Source organism: Phodopus roborovskii, unplaced genomic scaffold, assembly GCF_943737965.1.
Source record: "Phodopus roborovskii unplaced genomic scaffold, PHOROB, whole genome shotgun sequence".
Taxonomy (NCBI): Eukaryota; Metazoa; Chordata; class Mammalia; order Rodentia; family Cricetidae; genus Phodopus; species Phodopus roborovskii.
The window spans coordinates 28,035,001-28,059,433 of NW_026125052.1; the positions used below are offsets into that span (position 1 = coordinate 28,035,001).

The following is a 24,433-nucleotide window of genomic DNA, read 5'->3' on the forward strand; positions in this document are numbered from 1 at the left end:
CACACACATAGACCACACACACACCACACACACATACACACACACCACACACACACCACACACACACACACACCACACCACACACACCACACCACACACACACCACACACACACCACACACCACACACACATACTAAACACACACACACACCCACAAACACCACACACACACCACACACACACACACACCACACACACACCATACACACACACCATACACACATACACCACACACACACCACACACACACACACACCACACACACACACCACACATACACACACACACACCGCACACACATACTAGACCCACACACACACACCCCACACACACACCACACACATACACCACACACACACCACACACACCACACACACACCACACACACACACCACACACACTAGACACACACATACCCCCCACACACATACCACACACACAAACACCACACACACCACACACATACACACACCACACACACACACAAACACCACACACACACCACACACATACACACACATACCACACACACACTACACACACACACCACACACACCACACACACACACACACACACACACCACACATACACACACACACACCACACTCACACACACCACACACACACACACACCACACACAGCACACACCACACTCACACACACCACACACATACACATATACACACCACACACACAGCACACACACACAGCACACACATACACATACACACCACACACACACACCACACACACTACACACACACATACACACACACACCACACACACACCATACACACACACCACACATACACACACACACACACACACACGTTTCTAGTCGCACGATGCCCTGTATGTGGCACCTCATGATTCTGCCAACAAATTCATGACCAGCCAGTGCCCCTCAAACTTGGACTCCCAGAGCCAGGAATCAAAACACAGGTCTCCTTTCTAACTCAGTCAGTCTGTAGTCTGGAGCAGTTAGGAGTGGAAAGTGAGCTAAAACCTGTCCTGTAAAAGCCTGTCTGAAGAGGAGCCTGGAGCTGCTTCACCCGAAGGAGGCTGTGGCTGCTGGGCAGCGAGGCATAGCTCAGCATCCTCCTCCTGTGGGGTGTGGGTGGAGTGTGTGGACACCTCTGATCTTGGATAATGGGAACTCCTGCACCATCCCCCTCAATTGGAGCCAGGTAACCTTGGAAACCAGTTTTGGTGATGACAGAGCTCTAGTGACACTGGTTTTAAGTGACTGTGTGGAGTCACCCTTCTTGTCCATTGCTCCAGGTTGGAATTTCTGTGGTTTTAGCCCCCTGGAACGTGGCCTTATTGGTTACTGTGGCTGGCCTTGCCTGCTCCAGCACTCTAGCCTGGAAACCCTGGGACTGGTGGGGGGCACAGGGCAAGGGTTCAAGTTCTGGACACGGAGTGGAATGGGAGGCAGAGGCTCTCTGACTTGTCACTTTGATTCTCGCAGGAGGGGTCCCTAGCCCTGTGCATGCCAGGTAACCGTGGAAGGATGCTGTGCTCATTTCCAGTACGTGCAGAGTATCCAGCCTGCTGTACTCCAGACATGCCCACACTGGGAGGAGAGCCCTGAGTGGGGAGACAACAGCAGAGCTCACCTCTCAGCAGGGCCTGGGTCCTCTACCCTTGTTTCTCCCATTCACCATGATTGGCCTAACCCTCGCTCTGCCTTCAATTTGCTGCTCTCAGTTAGCAGCCCCTTTCTTGGTTCCAAGGGTGCTGGAGCCATAATTTAATTAAGGAGAGAGTAAGCTATCCTACAGTGTGTCCAAAGCCCCCAGCGCGTGTCTCTGCTAGGAATCACATCCCCTTTCTGCATCAGGCTTGGGGCTGAGTTCTGCCTGATGGTGAGAGGCAAGCTCTGTAGACAGTGGTCCACACAGCCTGCTGGCTAACAGCACTTATCAGATACTGAGTGCCAGCACACACACTCAGGGGACTTGCTTCCAGGGAGCCGGTCTGCTCACCTATGAATATTAATTGGCTGCAATTACCAAAATAAAACTATTCCAGTAGACACGTTTACGAAAGTGGGCGGGAGTGGTCATGTATAACCAGGCATGTGTGTGTGTGTGTGTGCGCGCGCGCGCACGCCTGTGCACAGAGTTCTACAAGCCAAGGTTGTTCTGTTTGCTTGGCAAAGGCGCTAGGTATAAGAAGCAGATGAGGAGGGAGGAAGGGGATGAGAAAAGGATGAAGAGTGGTAGTAGGAAAGTGATCAAAGAAGAGAGAGCGCCGAGTAAAGGATGCATCTCCCTCTGCAAACGTAGTAGGTGAGTGCCACCATACCCCCTTTTACAGTCAGGGCAGACATTACTAATCAAATCATATTTTTTTTTCCACGAGAATGGATGGAACCTCAGAATTGTTTCCAGTTCTGAGTTCCAGGCAGCCGCTTCCAATCGATTAGCTTGCAGGATGGCTTCATTGATACACCTGGGGTCCACGAGATAACACTCAGAAAGGGAGGAGTTAGGATGGAGTTGGGACTCACTGACATGTTCCAGCATCTCCGCGGTAGAAAATTTCCCTTCCACAATATGATCTCATTAGCTGTATGATGGGCAATGTATTTGACTGGCTTAATTGAGTTTAGAACTAGGTGGAGGGGTGGGGAGGGCACACTCACTCATAGGGCAGCTGTCCACCCATTCTACCCATTCTCCTGCACCACACTCCACCCTTCAGCTTGCTGGGTACCCAAGCCTCATGCTTCCTGCTGGCCATCTGTTCACGAACAGACACACAGCCAAGTGGTATGAACATAGAGAGCCTTCTGTCATGTCAGTTTCTGTCAATGGGATGTGAGCAGAGGCTTGATATGTGTGGGTTTCCTCCCTTTCTATTCTGAAATATCCATTGACTATGCTGGGGCCAACAGGCTAGAGGATGAGGCATGTGAAACATGGCCAAGAGGCCTGTCATTTAGCAAAAGGCCATCCCAGGGCAGCCAGTAACAGACAACCCCAGACAAATGACCCCAACCACAAGAAGCAGGGAGCCTGGTCCAGGTAAACCACCAATCTGCAGACTTCTAACGAAAACACAGTAAATGCTTACTGATCTATTGAGACATTTTGTTACACAGCAACTGGCTGTAGGTGGCTGATACATACTGAGGATGGTTTTCCTCCTCTGCGCATAGTTTTGTTTTGTTTCAAGATAGGGTCTCACTATGTGTACCAAGCAGGCCTCAAACTCACAAGAGACCTGCCCGCCTCTGCCTCCCAAGTGCCTGGCTCTGAGGATGGTTTTCAACTCTGACTACACATTAGAATCAAACAGGCAGCTTTAAAAGATTCTGACAGCCAAAGAGCACCCCATTTAAATGGAATCAACATGCCTTAGGCAAGAGCCTAAGGTGAGGATCATTTCCATGCTCCCACAGGGGGGTCAGATTGAGAATCGCTGTGTCAGGAGCAGCTCTATGAAGCACTGGGGTCTGTGTGCTTGTCTGCACATATGTTTCACAGAAGGCAAGGGTTATCACGACTAAGCAGCTGGGAGAGATCTAGAAAAGTAGTTGAACCTCAGTTGCTTTGCTTGATTGTTGCTGTGGGATAAAGTCAACCGCTTTAGAGGGCTGTTGTGAGGGTGGGACACTTAGCAACAAAGTTGTGTGTAGGAAAGGGAACAAGGCAGTGTGGCTCCTTCCACACTGGCTGCAGTAGCCCAGGGAAGAGGGGACATGCGCGCCTGTGTGTGTGTGTGTGTGTGTGTGTGTGTGTGTGTGTGTGTATATACAAGCACGCACGCATGCGCTTAGCACAGTCCTGAGAACTTTACTACGTGCAGCTTCTGCGTTTGCTATATTGCTATGCTACTATTGTTATGCTTTTATCATGGAACTTGATGCTTCCCAAAGGCAAACCTGTCCCCATCTTCCTCCACTCCCTACAGACCAGGGAGGTGGGGCTATGGCAAGCTCTGCCCTGACCTTATAGGTTGCAAATTTTAGCCAGCCAGGCAGGGCAGGTTGGGAGAAGGTAGGTTTTTCTCCAAGGAAGGGGCCTTGGAGTGGAGCAGGGAGAGGAAAGCCTGGGCTTCCCAGACAGTGAGCAGTGCAGGAGGTGAAGCCTGCTGGAGGGTGAAGGGTGTTTTTTGGCTTCACTGCTAAGCCCATAGTTGAGGCTAGGGGAAGACAGAAGGGTCTTTGTGCATGCTGAAAGGGCTGTGTGTGTGTCTGTCCTAGCCTTCCCTGGCCACACCAACTCCTTGCAGTCAAAATACACTGAGCAAGCCCAGCCACACCCAAGAAGCATAAGCACCTACACACACACACCCCTGCCATGGCCTGAGTCCTGGGCCTGTTCCCATGGCAACAGTACCTTTGCATGGGCATGTTTGGGTGACTTAAATCCTCTGGGAGCAAAATTATTCTTCAGTTGAGTGTGGCGGCAACACCCTGGTCCTTGCATGCATATTCCAAGACAAACCCTCATAAACCGGACTTCTCTCACCATCCAGGGGCGCGCCCAGCTGGCTGTGTTACAGAATCACTGAGAAGTTTCTATAGGAGGGGCCCTCCTTTGCTTTTGGAGACTGCATCTGGCTCCAGACCTCCCCCCTCCACCCCCCAGGACCAGCTTCCCTCCAGTCTCCCCAGAGTAGGACCTCACATTCGGCTGCTGGGCGGGATCTTGCGGCCATCACGGAACCAGGTCACCTGTGGCCGGGGGAAGCTGGAGATTCGAGGCGCTCGGATGACAGCAGCTTCTCCATGGGACACGCTCTGATGCTTCTCGCCCTCCTCAAAGCTCCCCATGTCTGTGGGGAGAGGAGGTGCAGAGGTCAGGGGTCAGCCCAGTCTCAGGGACTGCTCAGCAGAGAAAGGATGCTGTCAAGAGGAAGACCACGAAGAAAAGTTGGAGCACCTTACATCCCATCAGGAGTGTCCAACCTGTGCCCTCGCTGGGCTGCAGACATTCCAGAAGAGCTATGAACACAGCTCACCACATTCATAGATGATAAGGTCTGTCACGGGGCATGCTGTTGGACACTTCTGCTAGTATTCTGTGTGATGTGTCCTGCTTTGACATTTAGGTTTTGTGTAATTTGTACCCATGAATCCTTGACTCAATTTATCGCACAGCCACGGGAGGCTTATCACCATCTTACACATTTTACAATGGAAAAAGCTGCTCAGATGGCCTGAGCTAAGTTAATTAACCTGTCTAAGGTCATATAGCCAGCAAGGAAAAGAGCTAGGATTTGAACTCAGACCCTGAACTCTGGAATTGGGTAGCATCTCCCCTTCCTTGCCCTGTGGAACTGTTTCAGTACAGCAGGGGACTAGGCTATGGGGTCGTGGGACCAGACCTCTATGGCCTTAGGCAGAGGGAAGGGGCCTGGCATGCTGGAATGAGTGAGGCCTCTTCTGAACATAAACACTCCATTGCTCTTTTTAAAGCATGCCCAGCCCTTAGCGGGTAAGTGGAGACATTGTTGCCAGCCTTGATCTCATGCAAGCCAGGAGGAAACAGAGAACAGAGAAATCACTAGGGGGTAATTTCTGGTCTCTACCTGCCTGCTGGGCTGGGCTGGGGTCAAGGGATTGGCTTCCACAGCAGTGTGTTGGAATGGGCTTTGGAAAAGAGCACCTGGTCCATTATGACCTTGACAATGAATGTGCATCCTTGAGACTCCAAGTGTGATTGATGCTTGAGGCCACAGCAGAGGTACCCTGGCGGCCTTGAGACATGCAGAGTCTCCGAGCCCCTGGAGCTGCCTGATCAGAACCCAAAGACTCTCCTGGCACCCAATGAAGGGCAACCATGCTCACCTGTGACAAGCCCAGGTTGGCTGTGTATTGGAGGCACCTGAATTAAAAAATGCTGTTGGGATCCCCACCCCCCAGAGCCTCTCATTTCTTTGGTGGGGGTGTGAATGGGGACACCCCCATTAGTTCCCAATCCCTCTTCTTATTTATTACTGTGACACGTTTAGACCAGCAGGCCAATACGCACTGGGAGTTCAGACTATGGCTTATGGAGTCTTAGTTTCTCCTTTACCCAGGGTCCCCTTCCTAACTACAAAAACACATGCCCTACTGAGGCAGAAGTTTTCTGTCAACTCCTAACCCCATGGCCTCTTCGTGTCCTTGATCAGCCTGGTCCTCTGACTGCCACAGGCCTCCCCCTTCAGGACCTCTTGTTTTTCCAGAGGTGAGGGCTGGAGTGGGTGGGGTTCAGGCCTGAGCCAAGCGTGAGGACTTCAGTGTTGTCTGAAGGCAGCGCTGGGCTCTCCCACCGCATCACAGGCAGTTCCCCACCAGGGTGCTCCCCACTTTCCCGGGGACATGGGGGGCCCTGCAGAACACACCTGAGCCTCTGAGTTCCTGATTCCACTGCAGATGCCGAGGACACCCAAGTGTAAGGCTGCTAGCGCAACGCGCTCCTTTTCTTCAGCCTGGACTTGATCCAAGGACTGGCTCCCCTAACCTTGACCGTGGCTTTGCTGTAAACAACTCTCCAGTGCCAACTCTTCCCTGGGCCCCAAGACACCATTCCTGACAGTGTGCTCTGTGTGTGTGTGTGTGTGCGCGCGCGCATGTATATGTGTGTGTATCTGTGTGTGCTCTGTGTGTCTGTATATATGCAAGTGTGGGTGTGTGTCTGCATGTATATGTGTGTATATCTGTGTGTGCTCTGTGTGTCTGTGTGTATGTGTGTGTATGTGTGTGTGTCTGTGTATATGCAAGTGTGAGTGTGTGTGTATGTATGTGTGTGTGTATATGCAAGTGTGAGTGTGTGTCTCTGTGTGTATGTATGTGTGTGTGTGTATGTGTGTGTGTGTGAGAGAGAGAGAGAGAGGGAGAGAGATGAGAGGGTTGGGGAGACCTTGCTACATCCTCAAAAGCTCTACCTTGTGTGTTGTTTATTGTCCTCTACCGGCCCCTTTGCCCTAATCACTTGAGCTCCCATCACTGGTGTTTTCTTTCCCGCTCCCTACAAAATCCTCAGTCTTCCTTTGGGTACCAGTTCATGAGCTAGGGCTGACAAGTTAGGGCTGACTCCCATCTACATCTAGATCACCCCCCCCCCCTTAGGATGCTTCTTTTCTCACTTAGAGCCTGTGGAGTCTCCTTATTGCTCCAAGCCTAGATCCTCTTTGCCTAGATTCAAGGTCCTCCATAACCAGTCTTTCTTACTTTAATGCCCATCTCTCATCTTGCCACCTTGAGTAGTATACAACCTGCTTCCCACAGCTAGGCTTTATTTTTCTTAGGTACCTGCTCAGAATGCTACTAGGATGAGCCACAGCTCACCACAGACCCGTGGCTCTCTAGCGTCCTGCATAATGGAACTTAGTGTTTTAAAAGGAAACAGCTACTGACAGCATCCTTGTTTTAACTTTGGCAGGCACTGAATACATTATATAGTAACTTTGGAGACTTCAAGGGTAGAGTTCAAATCCTAGCCCCATGTGCTCCAAGTCTTTGACCCTTGACCTTTGTGGAACTATAATTCCTTCTCTTGTAAAACTGAAAACAAGGGTAGCTTCCTCGTGAGTTGTACTAAGGGTTGTATGAGATGTGTATATGCCAGATTGCATCTTCCCAAAGGTGCCTGAATCAATATTTATCCCCCTTCCCACATGCTCTTATTACAGTGTGACTCATACTTCTCCCACATATACCCTCCCCTTGAGTCTTGGGAGCTCAAGACTGTTCCATCAATAGAACATGCTGGGAGTGGATGCTATATGGTCTTAAAGGTGAAGTCATCAAAGAAGAGCACATCTACTTGACTCTACTTGACAGGTACTGGCCCTTAGAATGCAGCCACCATGTTGTGAGGAAGCACAGTCGAGTGTGCATGGGAATGCCTTGGTGGAGGAGAACTGGGGTCCCCAGGGGACTGCCATCAACACTAGATGTCCAGATGGACAGGGGTTATTTCACCTGCAGCCTTCACTATGGAGGCTTCAACTGTCACCAAGCAGGACTGTCTGTCTTTGCCTTGTCCCCAGTGAGCCCCGTCCAGATTCCAGACTTAAAGTGTCAGCTTCTAAACACTGTCCTGTGTCACACAGCCTTGGGGTCATTTGTTACACAGCCATAGGAACTGGAGGAGTGTTAAATGCCAAATAAGTGTATCTAATATTCTCAGCATTAGAATACTGGAATCCTGTACATTTTTCATGAACTAAATCACTAAAGTGAACATTACCTCCTCAACAAAGATTATCCCAAACCATCCAAATAGAATGAAAACCCGGCATTTACCCTATTCTGGGTTTCTTTCCAGACAGACTATACATACATTATCTCATTTGAGCCTCCAATAACATGACAGGATAGATTTTTAATAAATACACACTTTTAGTTGTTTATTAATTTCTACTAGTTGGCCCTATCTATAAAAAATTACATCAATAAATCAAGCTGATTTTCATTCTTCTAATAATTTTTATCTATTTTTTTTAAAAACTTTTCACAGAACTCAGAAAGATAGATTTAAACAATTTAAAGCAATTTCATGATAATAGTGTTCCTTTCTCCCCACTCTCCCTTGTTTTATTAGCTCCATTTGGTCTGCAAGGAAATGAAGGTTCATGGAGATGAAGCGGCTGAGCCAACGTTAAGCATTTAGGGTCGAGCACAGTGCCGCCTCCCTCCTTGCTCAACTGTGATTTGCATTCTCTGCAGAAACCCATGCTCAGAAACCCATGCTCTTTCCTAGTTCCTCCTAGGTGATCAGCAGGGACAGACATCTGAAGTCTAGTGTATTCGCAAGCAATTGTCTATCAGATGGTTAGGTTCTTGTTCTGCCTAGAGCCAAGAGCTCCTAATGGAGCTCTACTGTGGGTCGGCCGGCTCTGTGAAGGTGCTAATCAAAGAACTGGTCTCTTGGAGCTTTTCTTGCGGAGGCCCCAGGTTCAACTCCCAGCATGCACATGTTGACACACGACATCTGTAACTCCAGTTCTAGCGGGTCCTGCACACTCTTCTGGTTTCTTTCACAGACATGGTACGCATGCACTCACACAGGTGCACACACATGCCCATACATTTCATTAAAAAATCTTAAAGAAAGGGAAGACTGGTTACTGAGATTACAGTCTGACCTGGCAGACAAGTCCATCAGGAAGTGTTTGGAGGAATCTGTGACAATTCCTGGGAAGGAAAGGACAGAGTTCCCTGAGAAGTGCTAGCAAAACCTTCCTCAGGCTGGGAAGTGGGGGAGGCCCCTTTCAAGCTGAGACATAAATGAGGGGTAGCTGTAGCTAGGTGTGCATGTGCATGTATGTTTGTGTGTGTCTGCACATGTGTCTACACGTGTGTACGTGTGTGTGTGTGTGTAAGGAAAAGGTTATAAGGTGGGGCAGAAGGAGAGGGTGTGGGCAGCAAGTAAGTAGGGTGAAGTTACTGCAGGGATGGAGAGATGGAGGGCTGCATGAGTAAACGGGTGGATGCAGGGGATGGATGAAGGCCTGGACTGATGGGGGAGTGGGTAACTGAAAAGGAAGAAAGGGATGGCAGGATGGATCATTGAATTATGTATGTTTGTGTTTCTATGCATATATGTTATTGAGTATATGGACAGATGGATTGCATGTGGCTACGTATGGTTGTTTTATGTATAGGTATATGGTTGTATGTGTGGAGGGATGCTTATCTGTAGAGTAGATGGGTGTGTGTGATGAGCTGGATGGTTGGATATGTTTTCATATGTGTGTAGATGGTTGTAGGTGGGCACGAATGTATATGTTTACAGTGGGATGGGTAGACAAAGGATGGGCTTATTTAGCCTTGGCCCCTGGTCTGCATAGATCCCATCCTCTACTCCTCTACTTCAGAGTCCCTACCTCACTGTGACGCCAAGGCCTCTCTTTTTTAATGTCACAAGAGCGCTAGGATCTGCTAGAGAGCCCCAGGCTCAAGCAGGCAGCACCCATTGTATACATACACCCTCTTTAGCCCATTGTACACATCTGGAAAGTACTAAACTGAGCAGGGCGAGGCTACTGAGGAGGCCAGCCTGCCAGTGAAGGATCTGGGCTGAGGCAGGGGGGGAGGACAGGCTGGGTTCAGGGCCCCTGGGAACTTTCTTCATTCCCTTTGCTAACTTCCTGAAATACTGCTCACCCGGCTACCCACCCACCATCTTATGCCCTGCAGGGCCTATCCAGCCTTCCAGACACTCCCCTCCCCCCCAACCAGGGCAGAGGACTGTAGGCCCTAGGCCCAGTGGGGTGTGGCCCAGAGCTCACTCTTGATGTCTTTGTTAGTGTGTAAGAGGGCTTGTAAGGTGAGAATTCTACTGCAGAATACATCCTTGCTCGTACTTATCTTTAAATCATTGCACGGAGCATGCATACAAAATGAATATAAATGAATGTGTAATTTGAAGGAAAAAAAAAAAAAAAGAAAAAATCAACACCCCCTGTCTGTACACAGCACCCAGTTCAAAGGTCCCGACAAGGTGGTTACCAGATTCCCCTTGCCCGGGTGAACCTTTCTCCAGAATGCTGGGCCATCCACCTATATGTGTCCTCACAAACGGATTACTCAGGCTTTTCGTGGCTAATTAACCTATTTTTAAACATTCACCCCTGGGTTTAACCTGTATGTGGTCTCTTGTGATTTTTTGGGGGGTGGTGGTGACGGATAATGTGGGTTTTTTTTTTTTTTTTTTTTTTTGTGGCATCGCCCCCTCCCCCCTCTGAAATCCTGGCTTTCAGTTGAGTTTATCTTCACAGCTGCTGGGAATTCCCTGGGTCACATGATGTGATGCTGTGCACAGTCCCCCATGGCCCTCCCAGCTCACAGGCTCTGGGGAGACCTCTAGTGCACCATTCCAACGATGCAATTGCTGGCTAGAATGGTGCATACGCGGTAATTTGACTAATTATGCCGCCCACCACTTCCCTAATCTCATCAATTTACCAATTACATAGGTGTATGCCTCTCACACGTGATCTGGTTGCACGCGACTCTTGACAGTTGAGTGCACACGGCCAAGTACCTCCTTGTGGATTTATGCATTTATCATGAAAAGAACACCCACCTATCCGACACCAGATCCTACCTCAGCCCTGCCTTAACCATCATTGACTTCCAGCTCATTCTGAGCGTTTATGCCACCTCATCTCAGACCCTCAAGGATACCACAGAGCCTTTACACTTGTTTCCTGGCTTGGCATGGTCTTTCCTTCTGTGTGGCTCACCCATCTTCCTACCAGATTGCTCAGTTTCATGTCCTTGGTGGTCATTCTCCAATACTGCATGGAGTAGGGAACCCACCCCTCCCCTACCCCTCTTGCATGGCTCCATTTTCCTTCAAATACATTGCATTCATTCATGGGCCTCATATAGATTACATCAATTATATTCTAATATTATATTATTATATAGACTTCTTAGCTTTCCTGGAGGGAGGGATCTTGATTGTGTTTCCTGCTACACCATCACTGCCTGGAACAGTGCTGGGTATGCTGTAGGACACTACGACAATTGCAGGCATTTTTTTCTCCTTCAGGCAAGGTACTGCCATGTTGCTGAGGTTGACCTGTAACCCACTGACATCCCTCTCTTCCAGAGTCCTGTGAGCTGGGATGACAGGCGTATGCCACTTATACCATTCATGACTGACGTAAATATTCAGCAAAGGACACTTGTGACAAACCTGTTACATTGCCTCAAGCTGGCTGCACAGCCCCTGTGCTCCTGGCCTTTACCCACATTCATGCTGTAGAGGGGAGACCCGGATAAGCAGGCCAGTCAGAGCATTCTAGTGTCACTCCAGCCTTCCTGACTACAGAGTGACCCCCAGTCCCGCTCTGAGTGAGTAGTTGGTGGGACCCTGATAACAAGGGGAGTGGGTCTGATTCCCAGGACAAGCAGGGCCTTGCTCTGCCCTGTATGGTTGAGTTTGGCATGCTAGGATGGAGTGGAATGGATGGGGTAGGGTAGGGTAGGATGGGATGGGGTGGGGTGGGGTGGGATGGGGTGGAATGTGGTGGGGGAATGGGTTGGGGTGGGGTGAAGTGGATGGGATGGGATGGGGTGGGATGGGGTGGAATGGGGTGGGGGGATGGTTGGGGTGGGGTGAAGTGGATGGGATGCGATGGGGTGGGATGGGTTGGGATGGGGTGAGATGTGGTGGGGGAATGGGTTGGGGTGGAGTGATTGGGGTGGGGTGGGATGGGATGGGGTGGGGTGGGATGGGATGGGATGGGGTGGGGTGGGATGGGGTGGGATGGGGTGGGATGGGGTGGGGTGAAGTGGATGGGATGGGGTAGGATGGGGTGGGGTGGGATGGGGTGGGATGGGATGGGATGGGGTGGGGTGGGATGGGATGGGATGGGGTGGGGTGGGATGGGATGGGATGGGGTGGGGTGGGATGGGGTGGGATGGGATGGGTTGGGGTGGAGTGATTGGGGTGGGTTGGGATGGGATGGGGTGGGATGGGGTGGGGTGAAGTGGATGGGATGTGGTGGGGTGGGGTGGGGTGGGATGGGATGGGGTGGGATGGGGTGGGAAGGGATAGGGTGGGATGGGGTGGGATGGGGTGGGGTGAAGTGGATGGGATGGGGTGGGATGGGGTGGAATGGGGTGCGGTGTGGTGGGGGGATGGGGTGGGATGGGGTGAGATGACAAGTTCCATTTTGAGCATGTCAGCAAGGGTTAGGGAAGAGGGAGGGGGCACCACCCAGGTGAGGGGGAGAGAGGAAGCCACAGGCCCTGGATGTGGTGAAAGTCTGGCTCATGGGAACCCTGAGTCTGGAGAGCCTTTTCAATCTCCTGGCCATTCATTTCACTCACTCAATGGCAGGGATTTATGGCGACTTTCAAAACATAGAAAGAGATTTCGAGTGGGGCCGGGGAGGGGGAGAAGTTTTATTGACTCCCCTTAATTGCTGTAATTAAAAACATGTAAAGAATCTTTTTGTAAAAAAACGACCTTGCCATTATCATTAGTTCTTAGTCAGCTGCCCTTATTAATTTCTCATTAGAACACAAGTCACAAGCTCTCTCCAGAGAGGGGCGGGGACTGGGGTGGAGCCTGTCAGCTCCAGGATCCCTATAACGGGCACTGGGGAGCAAGCTGCTTGAAGTCATGGGACCCAGACTCTTCCCCTGTCCCCAGGTGGGCACAGCAAAAGAGGGGAGGGCGAGCGAGGGTTGGGAGAAACAGCAGGTGCCACTCACTCTAGAATGGTGTCTCTGTGTAGGAAGACAGACAGACAGACAGACAGACAGACGGGGGAAACTGGGAAAGCATGTCCTCTCTTGCACTCACTCCCAAGAGGAAAGAACAGGCCAAGGTAGGTCTTCACATGTTTACATATGCAAGCACACACATACCTGTGAGCACAGGCTGTATACATACACACACACACACACACATACATATTTATCTGGGTGTACATTTGCACACACAAATCCATGCAGTGCATGGACACACACTTGCACAAACACATGCACTGCCGTGTAGAGGCAGATTGACCCAGACATATGTATCCAAGACACATGTGTATGTGTACACACTTGCACACACATGTTCATTGTCCTTACACAATGAACCAAAAGGCAGATCAACGTTTATGAATACATTTGAACATATGCGTACATTCACACGCACATGGACACACATGTGGGACACACAGTCTCTCTGGAGGCTTCTCACCTCCAGGCCTGCTGATTTCTGGGACATGATGAGAAGCTAGTGTGTCCAATTCAAAGTCCATGGGCTGAATGTGCCCTATAGTTAGTTATGTTGTGGCTAAAATCAGAAATGAACTTCAAACATGAGATTTGGGTGTATGTATATCTTCTTTTGAAACTTGATTGCATGGTTCTTGAGAGTGAGTTTTGTAAATGACAACATTATGTCAAAATGCCACAAAGGTGGGCATGCCTGGCACTAAATGAAGATGCCTGGTGGCCATCCTCCAGCCACGGCTGTCAGCTTCCTGAAACCCCATGTTGAGATTCAAGCTTTGCTCTTAGAGTGTGAACCGAGTTGCCTTTGATGCTGGCTTATGGCCGGCCTGTCCTCTTACTTTTGATTATGGCTGTTTTTCCTAATTATCACACTCACTCTTTGACAAGCTGTGAGATTTCCTCTGTGCTTTCTATCCTCGACTTTTCTCCCCACAGCAGCCTCTCCTAGGTATTTGCTCTGAAGTTACTTTTCAGAGGTAGGTGACTTCTCTTGTAAAATTACAGCACCCATGAAGAATTCCCAGACTTCTGTAACCACCGATGTGTCCTTGGCCAGCTTAAAAGAACCCACAGTCAGTCTCCTTTCTAGCAAGCATCAGGTCCCTCAGGAAGCAGGAGGTTTGGGGAAGAGATGCTGAGTGCCTTGGGGGGTGGTGGCCACTGGGGGGACCTACAGTTCTGACACTGCCCTCCCCCTTACCTGAGGAAGCCTCTCTGGGCTTTGTTGGCACTGAGGAGAAGGAGCCAATCACTAAAGGTTGAGTAATGACCACTTACTCTACCCGCTGCCCCCTGGTACTTCTGGGAGCTCCAGTACACCATTCCCTGTCCCCTCACAGGGTTACTGTTCTCTCACATGAGGTGTCTCCTGAGGCCTCCGGAAGGTCATGGGATCCCTATGCACTGATTGCACAGGCGAGTTATCTGGAGGACAGACAGTAGGGTCAAGGCAACCATCGCCCCTGCTGAATGAGCTAGAGATGATAGTGCCGAGGTCATGCTTTTCTGGAACACGGTGCCAGGGAGTGCTCGACTCTCCAGCCTCGGCACAGAGCAGTAGTATAAGCCACTGATGAGCTGTGTGACTCTGGAGAGCTCCCTTCTGGGCCTCGGTTCTATCAGGACTGATTTGACCATTCAGGAAGGACTCCACTGACTTATAACAGGGGTGAAAGGAACAGTACCGGCCCGTTATTGCCACAGTCCCCACTGTACTCACAGGCCACCTGGACCTCAGTCTGCCGCTGTAGCAGAGCCCCCATCCGGTTACGCACGATGCAGCGGTAGAAGCCGGCGTGAGTGCGGTCCAGGCTGGTAATCATGTACCTGGAGGACAGATGAGACAGCCAATAAGTAAGGTAGGTAGTTTTAGAGGTGCAGAGGTCAAATAGGGCTCAGGGTCAAAGGTCATGGTGTCCCCTTATTCTGAGTGAAGATTAGAAGAAGGTCTTGGTACATGTCATGGGATCCCAGCGAGGTCTTTATCAATAGGATGTGGTCCCTCTCATGGGCCACAGGTTTGCTTATCTTTTCAGGATTCAGCTGTCCTTTGCTCTGCCCACGGCTACACCTCCCTGCCCACAGCCACACCTTCCAGGGCTGCTCTGTTAGAGGCTATTGTCCTCTCCTGCCTATGGCTCACTGAGAAGACATTTGGTTTTTGGCCAGGCACAGGGCTGTGTTGTAAGTATTAATCAAAAGAGACAGGTGACAGAGGCAGGAAAATTTACACATCTCCCCAAGTGTTCTCCATCAGCTCTTCCTTCATGTCACACACACGGTGCTACACAGTGGAGCTGGGGACAGAGCCTCCTGTGCCAGAGCACTTGGCTCTTGTCCACACGCCTGACTCTGAGCCAAGCCCTCAGTCAGCTCATCAGGTACTTGTCATCCAAAGAACCACAGAGTTGGCATTGGTGGGCCCATGGCAGGAGAGCAGGTGTATGGCGAACTTGCCTTACAGAGGGGCAGGAATGATGCAGGTCAGCAAAGAGGCTTTTAACAAGATGACACTAGGAAGCGGGATGGGGATGGTGGCACTGAGAGATTACCTTTTATACCAGTAGGCAATGGTCCAGCGGGGTCCTCAGATGAAGGAGGAGATAGGATCATTGATATCTCTCCCCAGTTCTCATAGTCCTTGAGTTTGTTCAGCTACCACAGTGGACAAATTCAAAGCCATCTATTTCCAGGGTATGTTAAGACTGGGATGGAATAGCTCACTCATAGGAGTTGCTAGATTTGTAAGAGTCTTGGCCTGGACCCACCATCATTGTCCTCATCATCACTACCATTATCACCACCTCACCACAATTAGCACCATCACCACCACCACTATCATCTTTGTTCCTACTGTTACCATCATCATCATTGCCACCACCACCACCATCACTACTATTACATTACCATCATCATAATCATTCACCACTACCATCATCTCCACTATCACTGTCACCGTGATCATCACCACCATCACTCACACCACCACCACCAACACTACAATCATCATTATCTCATCAACATCCTCACTGTCACCAACAGCAGAATCACTGTTACTTCCACCACCGTCAACCACTGTCCATCACCACTGCTGTTGTCATCATCACCATGCCACCAGCATCGTGATCATCATCACCATCTTCACCATCATCATAGTTGCCATCACCATCACCATAATCACCATCACCATAACCACCATCATCATCACCATCATCTCGCGTCCCATCACTACCACCATCATCTTGCCACTACTACCACATCATCATGATTCCCACCATCACCCTCATCATTGCTGTCATTCTCCCCCCAAGATAAGCACTACTTCATCATAACTACCATCATCATAAACAGATCACTATCATGACATAATAACCATAATTACCATCATCAACACCATCATAGTAACCATTATCACACTTTCCCCACTATCATTATCACCCTTACCATACCTATGATGATCATCACTACCACCATCATCATCATAATTACCACCACCTTCACCATCATCACCACCATCATCACCATCACTGCCCACATCTCCATTACCATCACTGACATCATACTCATTACCCCATAGTTGTTGTTACTGTAACACTTCATCATCATGATCACCATCCTCTCCGTCATCATCACCATTGTCCCTATTGTCACCACCATCATCATTACCACTACCACCACCATGACCGTCACCTCTATCCCATCATCGTGACCATCATCCTCTCTACCACCGCCATCACCATTGTCACCTTCCCAATGATGGCACCATCTGTGTTCCAGATGCTTTTCGTAGATTTCTTCATTTCACAGCAGTCCCCCGACTCTTGGATGCTATGGACAAGTAGCACTTTAAAAATATGGATCTATGTAAGACTATCAACTTTTTAACTTTGCCAAGATCATTAAAATCAATCAACCAAAGAGCAAACTGAATCAAGCAAAAAACCATTGTAAAACAGAAAATAATAACATTATAAAGTGCTAGAGAGAAAAAAATAACTACAGATGGCTAGCACCCTCCCCAAATGACATTTCTGAGATGATAAAAAAAAGAACCTTAATATCAAGGTAGCTTACACAATGATGTAAATATAAATTTTATGTGATGCTCCCTACACTAGTGTTACATCAATACGCTACCTGTACCACTGCAATCTCTACAGTTGCATTGGAGGGATTTTGGCTTGATCCTCACATCAACATTATGGAGCGTACTTAGCAAGCCATTTCACAGTTCTGAGGGTCAGGCACACCTTGGCACTGACCTATTGTTCCACACATAATAAGAGGCAGGGTCCAGGTCCCACTGAGCCTGGCTTTGAACCAGCTCAAGGCTGAGGCCATATCCCTAAGAAATCCACTTTCAATGGGGACAGCCCAACTCTGGTATATAACTGAGCATGTGCACAGTTTTCCTGGGCTCTGCAGTACCATCTAGTCCCTTATCTATGCCAGCAGCCACAGGTCTTATCTATCTCTTGTCCCTTGTTGGGCAGACAGCAGAGGCCTAACCTCTGGTAAACAGCCCCCTTCTTTGTTCTCAACCCTGTCCCAAGTACTTGCCCCTGCTTGCTGTCCCACCCCTTCTGAGCCAAGGGGCTGTAGGGAAAGTGCTTAGGTCTTTAAAGAGGTAGGAAAACCTCTTTAAAGGGTGGTGGAGAAGAGGTGGGCTGGAAAGATGATGGACTTTTAGAAATGGGTCCTGGAGGCCAGTGAGACTGCTCAGCAGGTAGAAGCTAGCGACACCTGAGGGCCTGAGTCTGATCTCCAGGACCCAAGGTGGAGGGAGAGGAACCCTGACCTCCACGTGTGCCAGCACTGTGGTGCACTCCCCACACATACCCTCACACGGTGATAATAAAGAAAAGGGAAAGAAGGCAATCTGATACTGTTCAAAGCAGGGGAAGGAGAATGAAGAGAGATGCCTGAGAAGTTTATGAAGATACTTGGCCTCTATTGTAATTAAAGACATTGAAATCAAAGAGTCTATTTGCATGTCAGATTGCTGAACCATAAGAATGAAAGGAAGGGGAAGGGCAGGGGAGGGCAGGAGAGGGGAGGGAAGGGGAGAGGAGGGGAGGGGAGAGGAGGGGAGGGGAGAGGAGGGGAGGGGAGGGCAAGGGAGGGGAGGGGAGGGGAAGGGAAGGGGAGAGGAGAAGAGGGGAGAGGAAGAGAAGGGAAGGGAGGGGAAGGGTTGGGAAGGGAAGGTGAAGGGATCCCAGCAGGTTTGTTGGTGGTACTGGGATTTGACCTATCCTATGGCAAAACTCTACGGCAATTAGAACATGTAAATTCTCTGACAAGAACTTGTGCTCCCTGGAGATGGCTCTTTAGTTACGCTTGCAACAGTGTGACAGAAAGAAAAATATGTACAAGGATGTTCACTGTAGCACTGCTTGTGGTAGCAGAGAGAAACAAAGAGAAATAGGAAGCAACAGACATGTCCATCAAACCAGAATTAGATCAATAAATGATGCTGTGGTTCCCGAGTGAGAGAAGAACACCTGTGTGGGATGAACTAGAAAAGTCTCCAAGACACCCAGGGTGAGGAAGGGAAATCAAAGCAGGGAGACAGGAGAGTTACATGAATCAAAATACAAATACAAGGTTGTGTGAGGGGCTAAACAACCTCAGAACTGATGGTGAGGAACAAGGATATAAAGTATCCCTGGCTGTTAGAGTTACATGAATCAAAATACAAATACAAGGTAGTGTGAAGAGCTCAACAGCCTCAGAACCCACCATCAGGAACAGATATAATGCCCCCCTGGCTGTTGCTGTTTGGAGAAGTGTTATTGAATTCTTAATGGTTGGAAACTGACTCAATAAAAGCAATCTAGATTGTCCCCTGTCCTCAAGTTAAAAGAAAATAGTACACGTTAGAACATTGTTTGGGTAAATTGAAATAGTATACTTGTGTGTGTGTGTGTGTGTGTGTGTGTGTGTGTGTACTATACTCATTTGTATGTTCACACATGCACACACGTGTGAACACATAATCGCACAAGTATTTTCGAGACAGTGTATCCATAACACATTATTTCTCTTTTGGGAGAAGAATCCAGGATTGAAGTCGGGGGAGGGACATGTGTACTTATTTTGATTTTATGTCTTTCTGTATCATTGGAGTCGTCTTTATCATATACATAGATTGCTTTTATTTTAAAGATAAAATTTAAAAAGTGTACTTTGTGCATAGAATCTAAGTACACATTATAAAAAAGGCACCGGGGACTCATTCAAGTTGAATTTGTTTGCCAATGTCAGTGATGCATGGCAAAATTTAAACTTTAATGAAACCCAGTGTCTGTTGAAGACTGATGTCCATGTCCTTCAGCCAGACGTCCTCAGGCCCTACCTGGGGTCATGAGGAAGGACACAGGCTGTGGGTTTGTTCCCTGACCTTTGGGAGATGCCCTCCTGTTTCCTGTAGTGAAGGGCAGGCATGCTCCCTAGCCTAGCAGGGCCCGTACACTTGCCTGTTCTTCTGTCTTCCTCTCCCTGACTGCCTGTAGGCTACTGTTCCAGCTTGGGGGACCTATTGCAGGCTCACAGGTATCATTATTTAAACCAATACTTCTACACACTGCTTCCCTACCAGGGGAGTCCTATCCATAGCACCAGAATGCAGCTCTTGTCGCCCTCCTGGGATGGGAGGGAATCAGTTAGCTAGTGTCTTGGTTTGCAAACTCAGCATATGCCACAAGCAGCCCCAGTAATGACAGTAACCACATTCATTACTGTCATTATGTCCCCTGCTGTGGCTGTGAGGACACACACCCTCGGGCCACAGCTCTCTCTTTCTCTCTCTCTCTCTGCTCCATTCACCTGTGGCCACTTGGCCAGCAGAGAACTGGAAGAGGCAGCCCTGCTTCAGGTCCATTGGGAGCAATCATGGATGGAATGCTATGGACCAGCAGCCCCTGACTGTCCCTGCCACACCAAGAGGAAATGTGGTGTGGGAGAAAAGTGCTGGAACTCTCCTGCAGGGGAGACACAGGCTAAACTTTCAGGGCTGTCCATTGACTCCTCAGACACCCATTCTGTAGAGTGGGCATGATGGTGGCCATCTTGGATGCGAGCATCTCCAGGCACAGGGCAGCTTCTTCATAAAAGCTTGTTGATTGAGAGAGCAAATGTAAGGGCCACTGGTGGAAAGTTCTGGGATGGCATGGGGAGGCTCAGAGGGGAGGACCAAGAAGAGACCATGGTATAAGAGCTCAAACTTCCTTGCTTGGCTTCTAAACTCTTAGCCTAATCACTTTCCTTTGATTGTTCAAGGAGGGGGAGGAGCCTGATCCTGGCTCCAAACATCTGGATTCACCCAGCTTCAGTCCCTCTGAAAGTTCACTTAATTATAGGACTTTCTCCGCCTGAGTCGAAACTCAAAGAAGAACATAGAAAACATACAGTAGGCAGCCCCACCCTCTCTGCATCCCAGCTTCCTGTCATTGATGATCTGTAACTCACACATGGAAAACTCACAAGTATCTTCTCAACTTAGCCAAATGTGAGTAAATTCAAATGTCCAATCCCTCTTCTTTATAATCACACAAACCCGGGCCCCTGCTCTGTGACTTTGTCTTTAGACATCTTCCCATCGCCCCACCCTGCCCTGCCTTGGCCTTTATCGCATCTGCAGAGCACAGGCGGCTCTTCTGGATGGAGGGAGCTTTGCTTTCTCTCAGTGAGCTGACCCAAGGGGGCTAGGGCCAGAGAGGCACAGGGAAGGGGCTTTGGATTGGACAGGAAGATACACCAAGAACCCACTCCTGTCCTGATGTTCATCAAAGTGCACGCCTGATTTAATTCGGAAGGCCCTGCCTCTCAGTCTGCTCTTTCTAGATGAAGAGAAGGGCTGGGGTAGAGCGTAGCCATGGGGGAGGGGGACCAGGGCGGATAATTGGATTTTTAAGAGACAAGAGACAAGAAAGTGAACAAATAACTGCCTAACAAGCGCTGCATCTGTGGGACACACAATGCCCTTTTTGGTTGGAGTCCTTGAGTGTCATGGTTGATATTTAAAATGATCCTTACTCGCATTAAATAAGATATTTCAATTCCACGAAGCTGTCAGGAGCTGATGCGGACACCAGAAATAATAGGCACGCTCTCCTTGTATTGTCCTGGATAATAAATCAGACGCCTGGAGATGCATGCCAGGCACACACATGGAGGAAGGGTGTGCATGCACACACAACGAGCACACATGCCACGCAGAGTGTACTCCTGCATGTCCACGGCACGAACCACCATTCACACACACACTACTGGGCATGCCTGTATATGGTCAGGGAACCCAGAAGGCTGCAAGCAACACACTCAGGAACACCTTCTCTCACTAGGCCACTTTTCCTCATGTAAACCATGTCTGGAGGTCACCATGTCCCCTGGTGGTCAGCAGGGATCCTGTGCTTGCCACCTGCTGATAGACAGCTGAGACCCACACAGATTTCAGGGTCAGTACTGGGTAACTGGGGCGCAGGGAGCAAGCATTCCTATTCTCTTCTCACAGGGCTTTGTGGTACAATTACTACAATGTGTGCATGTCCATGTGTGTAGGTGAGTACATGTGTGTATGTAAGTGAGTGCATGCTTGTGTGCATGTAGGTAAATGTGTACATCCTCAGCTTACTCATGGCACAGGGGACCTGGCTAATTAGAGATGGAGGTGATGGGGTTTTCTGCAGGGGTGGGAGGCTGGGGGCCTGCCATGTGGGTGCTGGGAATTGGGCCCTAGACTTTTGGAGGAGCAGTCAGTGCTCTTAACCACTGAGCCATCTCTCCAGCCTGGAATTGGCTTTTGTAAAAGGTCTTCAGAGAAGAGGGCTCTGCAATTCACAGGGAGCCATGGACACATGCTGTGTAGCTCACACTGAACAACCCCTGCCATGGCTGTAAGAAACACCACTGTCCTGAGGCCTCAACACTACAGCCCTGAAATAACTTGAGAGCCACAGCTCATATGAGCCTCTGTTCATAGGTGAAAAACAGGGCCCAGAGACAGTCATTAACATGTCCTGGCCACATAGCATGCCAGGACAGTCTGGCATGTAGAGGACATGAGACCCAAATAGATATCCACACTGTAACCTGGAGCCCTTCGTTGCTGGGGCTCACTTTGAAGAATAGTTTGCCCAAGCTCTTACACATAGGGAACTGTGAATGCCACTGGGTGTGGGCTGTTGATTAAAAGAGCTTTTCCTTTCCTTTTTTTGAGACAGTGTCTCACCCGGTAGCCCTGGCTGTTCTGGATCTCACAGAAATCTGCCCGCCTTGGCCTCAGAGTGCTGGGATGAAAGGTATGCACCACCATACTTGGCTCGCTAACCCCTTCCTGCAGCCTGGGTTTATCTAGAACACCATGAAATTCTCCAGTCTCGTCCTGAGTACTGGGCTTACAGGCAAGAGCCACCATGCCCAGAAGGAGAGACATTCTGAGCAGGCTAAGAACTGGAAGATGGTAATATAAGGGAGGCTTGGGATGAAGGCTTGCGTGAAACCCTCACTGAGGCTTTTAAAAGACATTCAATTATGCTTTTCTTTATTTATTTTGTGTACATGGGCATGCGTGTGACGGTCTTTCTTTCCACCATGTGGCTCCCCAGAATTGAAGTCAGATAACCAGGGTTGGCAACAGTACCTTCATTCACCTTTAGCCGCATTTCTCACTTTCTCCATGTGGGGGGTCTGTTGATGGTGGAAGGGGAAGCCAAGGAATGGAAAGGGTGATAAAGCTATCCAAACTGAAAGCAGCTCCCAGAAGCCTTAACTGGAGAGGAGAGGAGAGAGAGAGAGAGAGAGAGAGAGAGAGAGAGAGAGAGAGAGAGAGAGAGAGAGAGAGAGAGAGAGAGAGAGAGAGACTCCTCTGTGTAGGAAGCACAGGGAGTCTGAGGCTGGCGGCATGGTAAGCACCCGAGGGACAATTTGGGAACAATGATTTCCGCTCTTCTATTTGAAGCAGCTTTTGTCTCGTGTTGTAATTCCCTCCCGCATCTGAGGTAAGAGTCTGACACACACTCAACTGGCTTCTATAATGGCATCTGGGGAAGGATGTTGCACTCTGGCCGAGGTGGGAGTAACCTATTGACGAGGACCCCGTGGAAAGGGACAGGAGCCTGACAAGATGGCCAGTGGGCCCAAACAAGGAAACAAGGTCTGCCAGAATCCCTGGGAGGCTAAAGAGGGTCTTAGATGGGACATTGGGATAGTAAGAGACACAGTGGCTCTCAGAAGTAGGCAGATGTGAGTATGGCAGGCTCCTCCTGCTGCCTAGAGCCCTGGAAGATTCAGGGATAATGATCACCGTGAACTGGATGGGGAGGAACCTGTGATGCTGACAGCATCATAGGAGTCAACCTGACCAGGCTAAGGGACACTCAGGGTTGGTCACTTTTGTCACTGCTGTGGCCAAACACTCGAGAAAAGCGCTTAAGAGAGGAAGGTTTATGTTGGCTCACGGTTTTCGAGGACACAGTTCATCACAGTTGCAGGGGTGGCCTGGTAGCAGGGGAGTGAGGCAGCTGGTCACACTCTGTTTGCAACCAAGAATCAGAGGGATGGATGCTGGTGTTCAGTCTGCCTCTTCCCTTCTTTTCAGTCTGGGATACCCATGAGATGGTGCCACCCACAATCAAGACTTTCTCTTGGATTTTTCTCTCTTTAACGAAACATCTTTGAGAAAAACAATTCTCATGCCCAGAGGTGTGTCTCCTAGGTGATTCCAAAATCCAGACATGTTGACAGTTGAGGATAACCACCACACAGCGAGCTGGTATCTACTGATTCCGGGTGTCCGTGAAGGCATTTTAGGGAGAGACCAACATTTGAACTGGAGGACTGAGTAAAGGAGATAGCCCTACCAACATGACCAGGCATCTTCCAGACCTTGAGGCTGTTGTTGCAGAACCTAATGGTGGAGAAAGGAGGGACTGGATGTGTCTTGAGCTGGGATGTCCAGTTCCTCCTGGCCTCAGACACTAGAGTTCCTGGTGCTCAAGCCCTTGGACTCTTAGAAGTGAGGCCTCCCCAGTGTTCACCCTTCATACTCATGTGTTTTACCCACCTACCATTCTTGGGTCCATAGTCTCACACTGTGAGACTTCTTGACCTCATAGTCTTATCTGAACCCTCACATACACTATTGTACACACTGATATCTTATTGAGTCTGTTTCTATGTTCAACCTCAGCACAGGTTGAACCTCAGAGAATCTTCAGAACATGGGGACAAGCAGATGCT

At 49.4% G+C, this 24,433-nt stretch overlaps 2 protein-coding genes across 3 annotated transcripts in view; both read right to left on the reverse strand.

The window, feature by feature from the left end:
• Sdk2 (sidekick cell adhesion molecule 2) overlaps positions 1-15,019 on the reverse strand; it is a 116,073-nt gene extending 101,054 nt beyond the window's left edge. For both annotated transcript variants that reach the window (XM_051179891.1, XM_051179902.1), the window contains exons 1-2: positions 14,916-15,019; positions 4,644-4,791 (exon numbers count right to left, since the gene is read on the reverse strand). In XM_051179891.1, coding sequence (XP_051035848.1) covers positions 4,644-4,791; positions 14,916-15,018 — 251 coding nt within the window. In that variant the 5' untranslated portion in view covers position 15,019. The remainder of the gene's footprint in view (positions 1-4,643; positions 4,792-14,915) is intronic.
• Positions 15,020-16,887: 1,868 nt separating this feature from the next.
• Positions 16,888-24,433, reverse strand: part of LOC127221080 (protein sidekick-2-like) — a 146,393-nt gene continuing 138,847 nt past the window's right edge. Inside the window, exon 3 of the mRNA XM_051182990.1 lies at positions 16,888-17,023. Within this exon, the coding sequence (XP_051038947.1) occupies positions 16,888-17,023 (136 nt within the window). The remainder of the gene's footprint in view (positions 17,024-24,433) is intronic.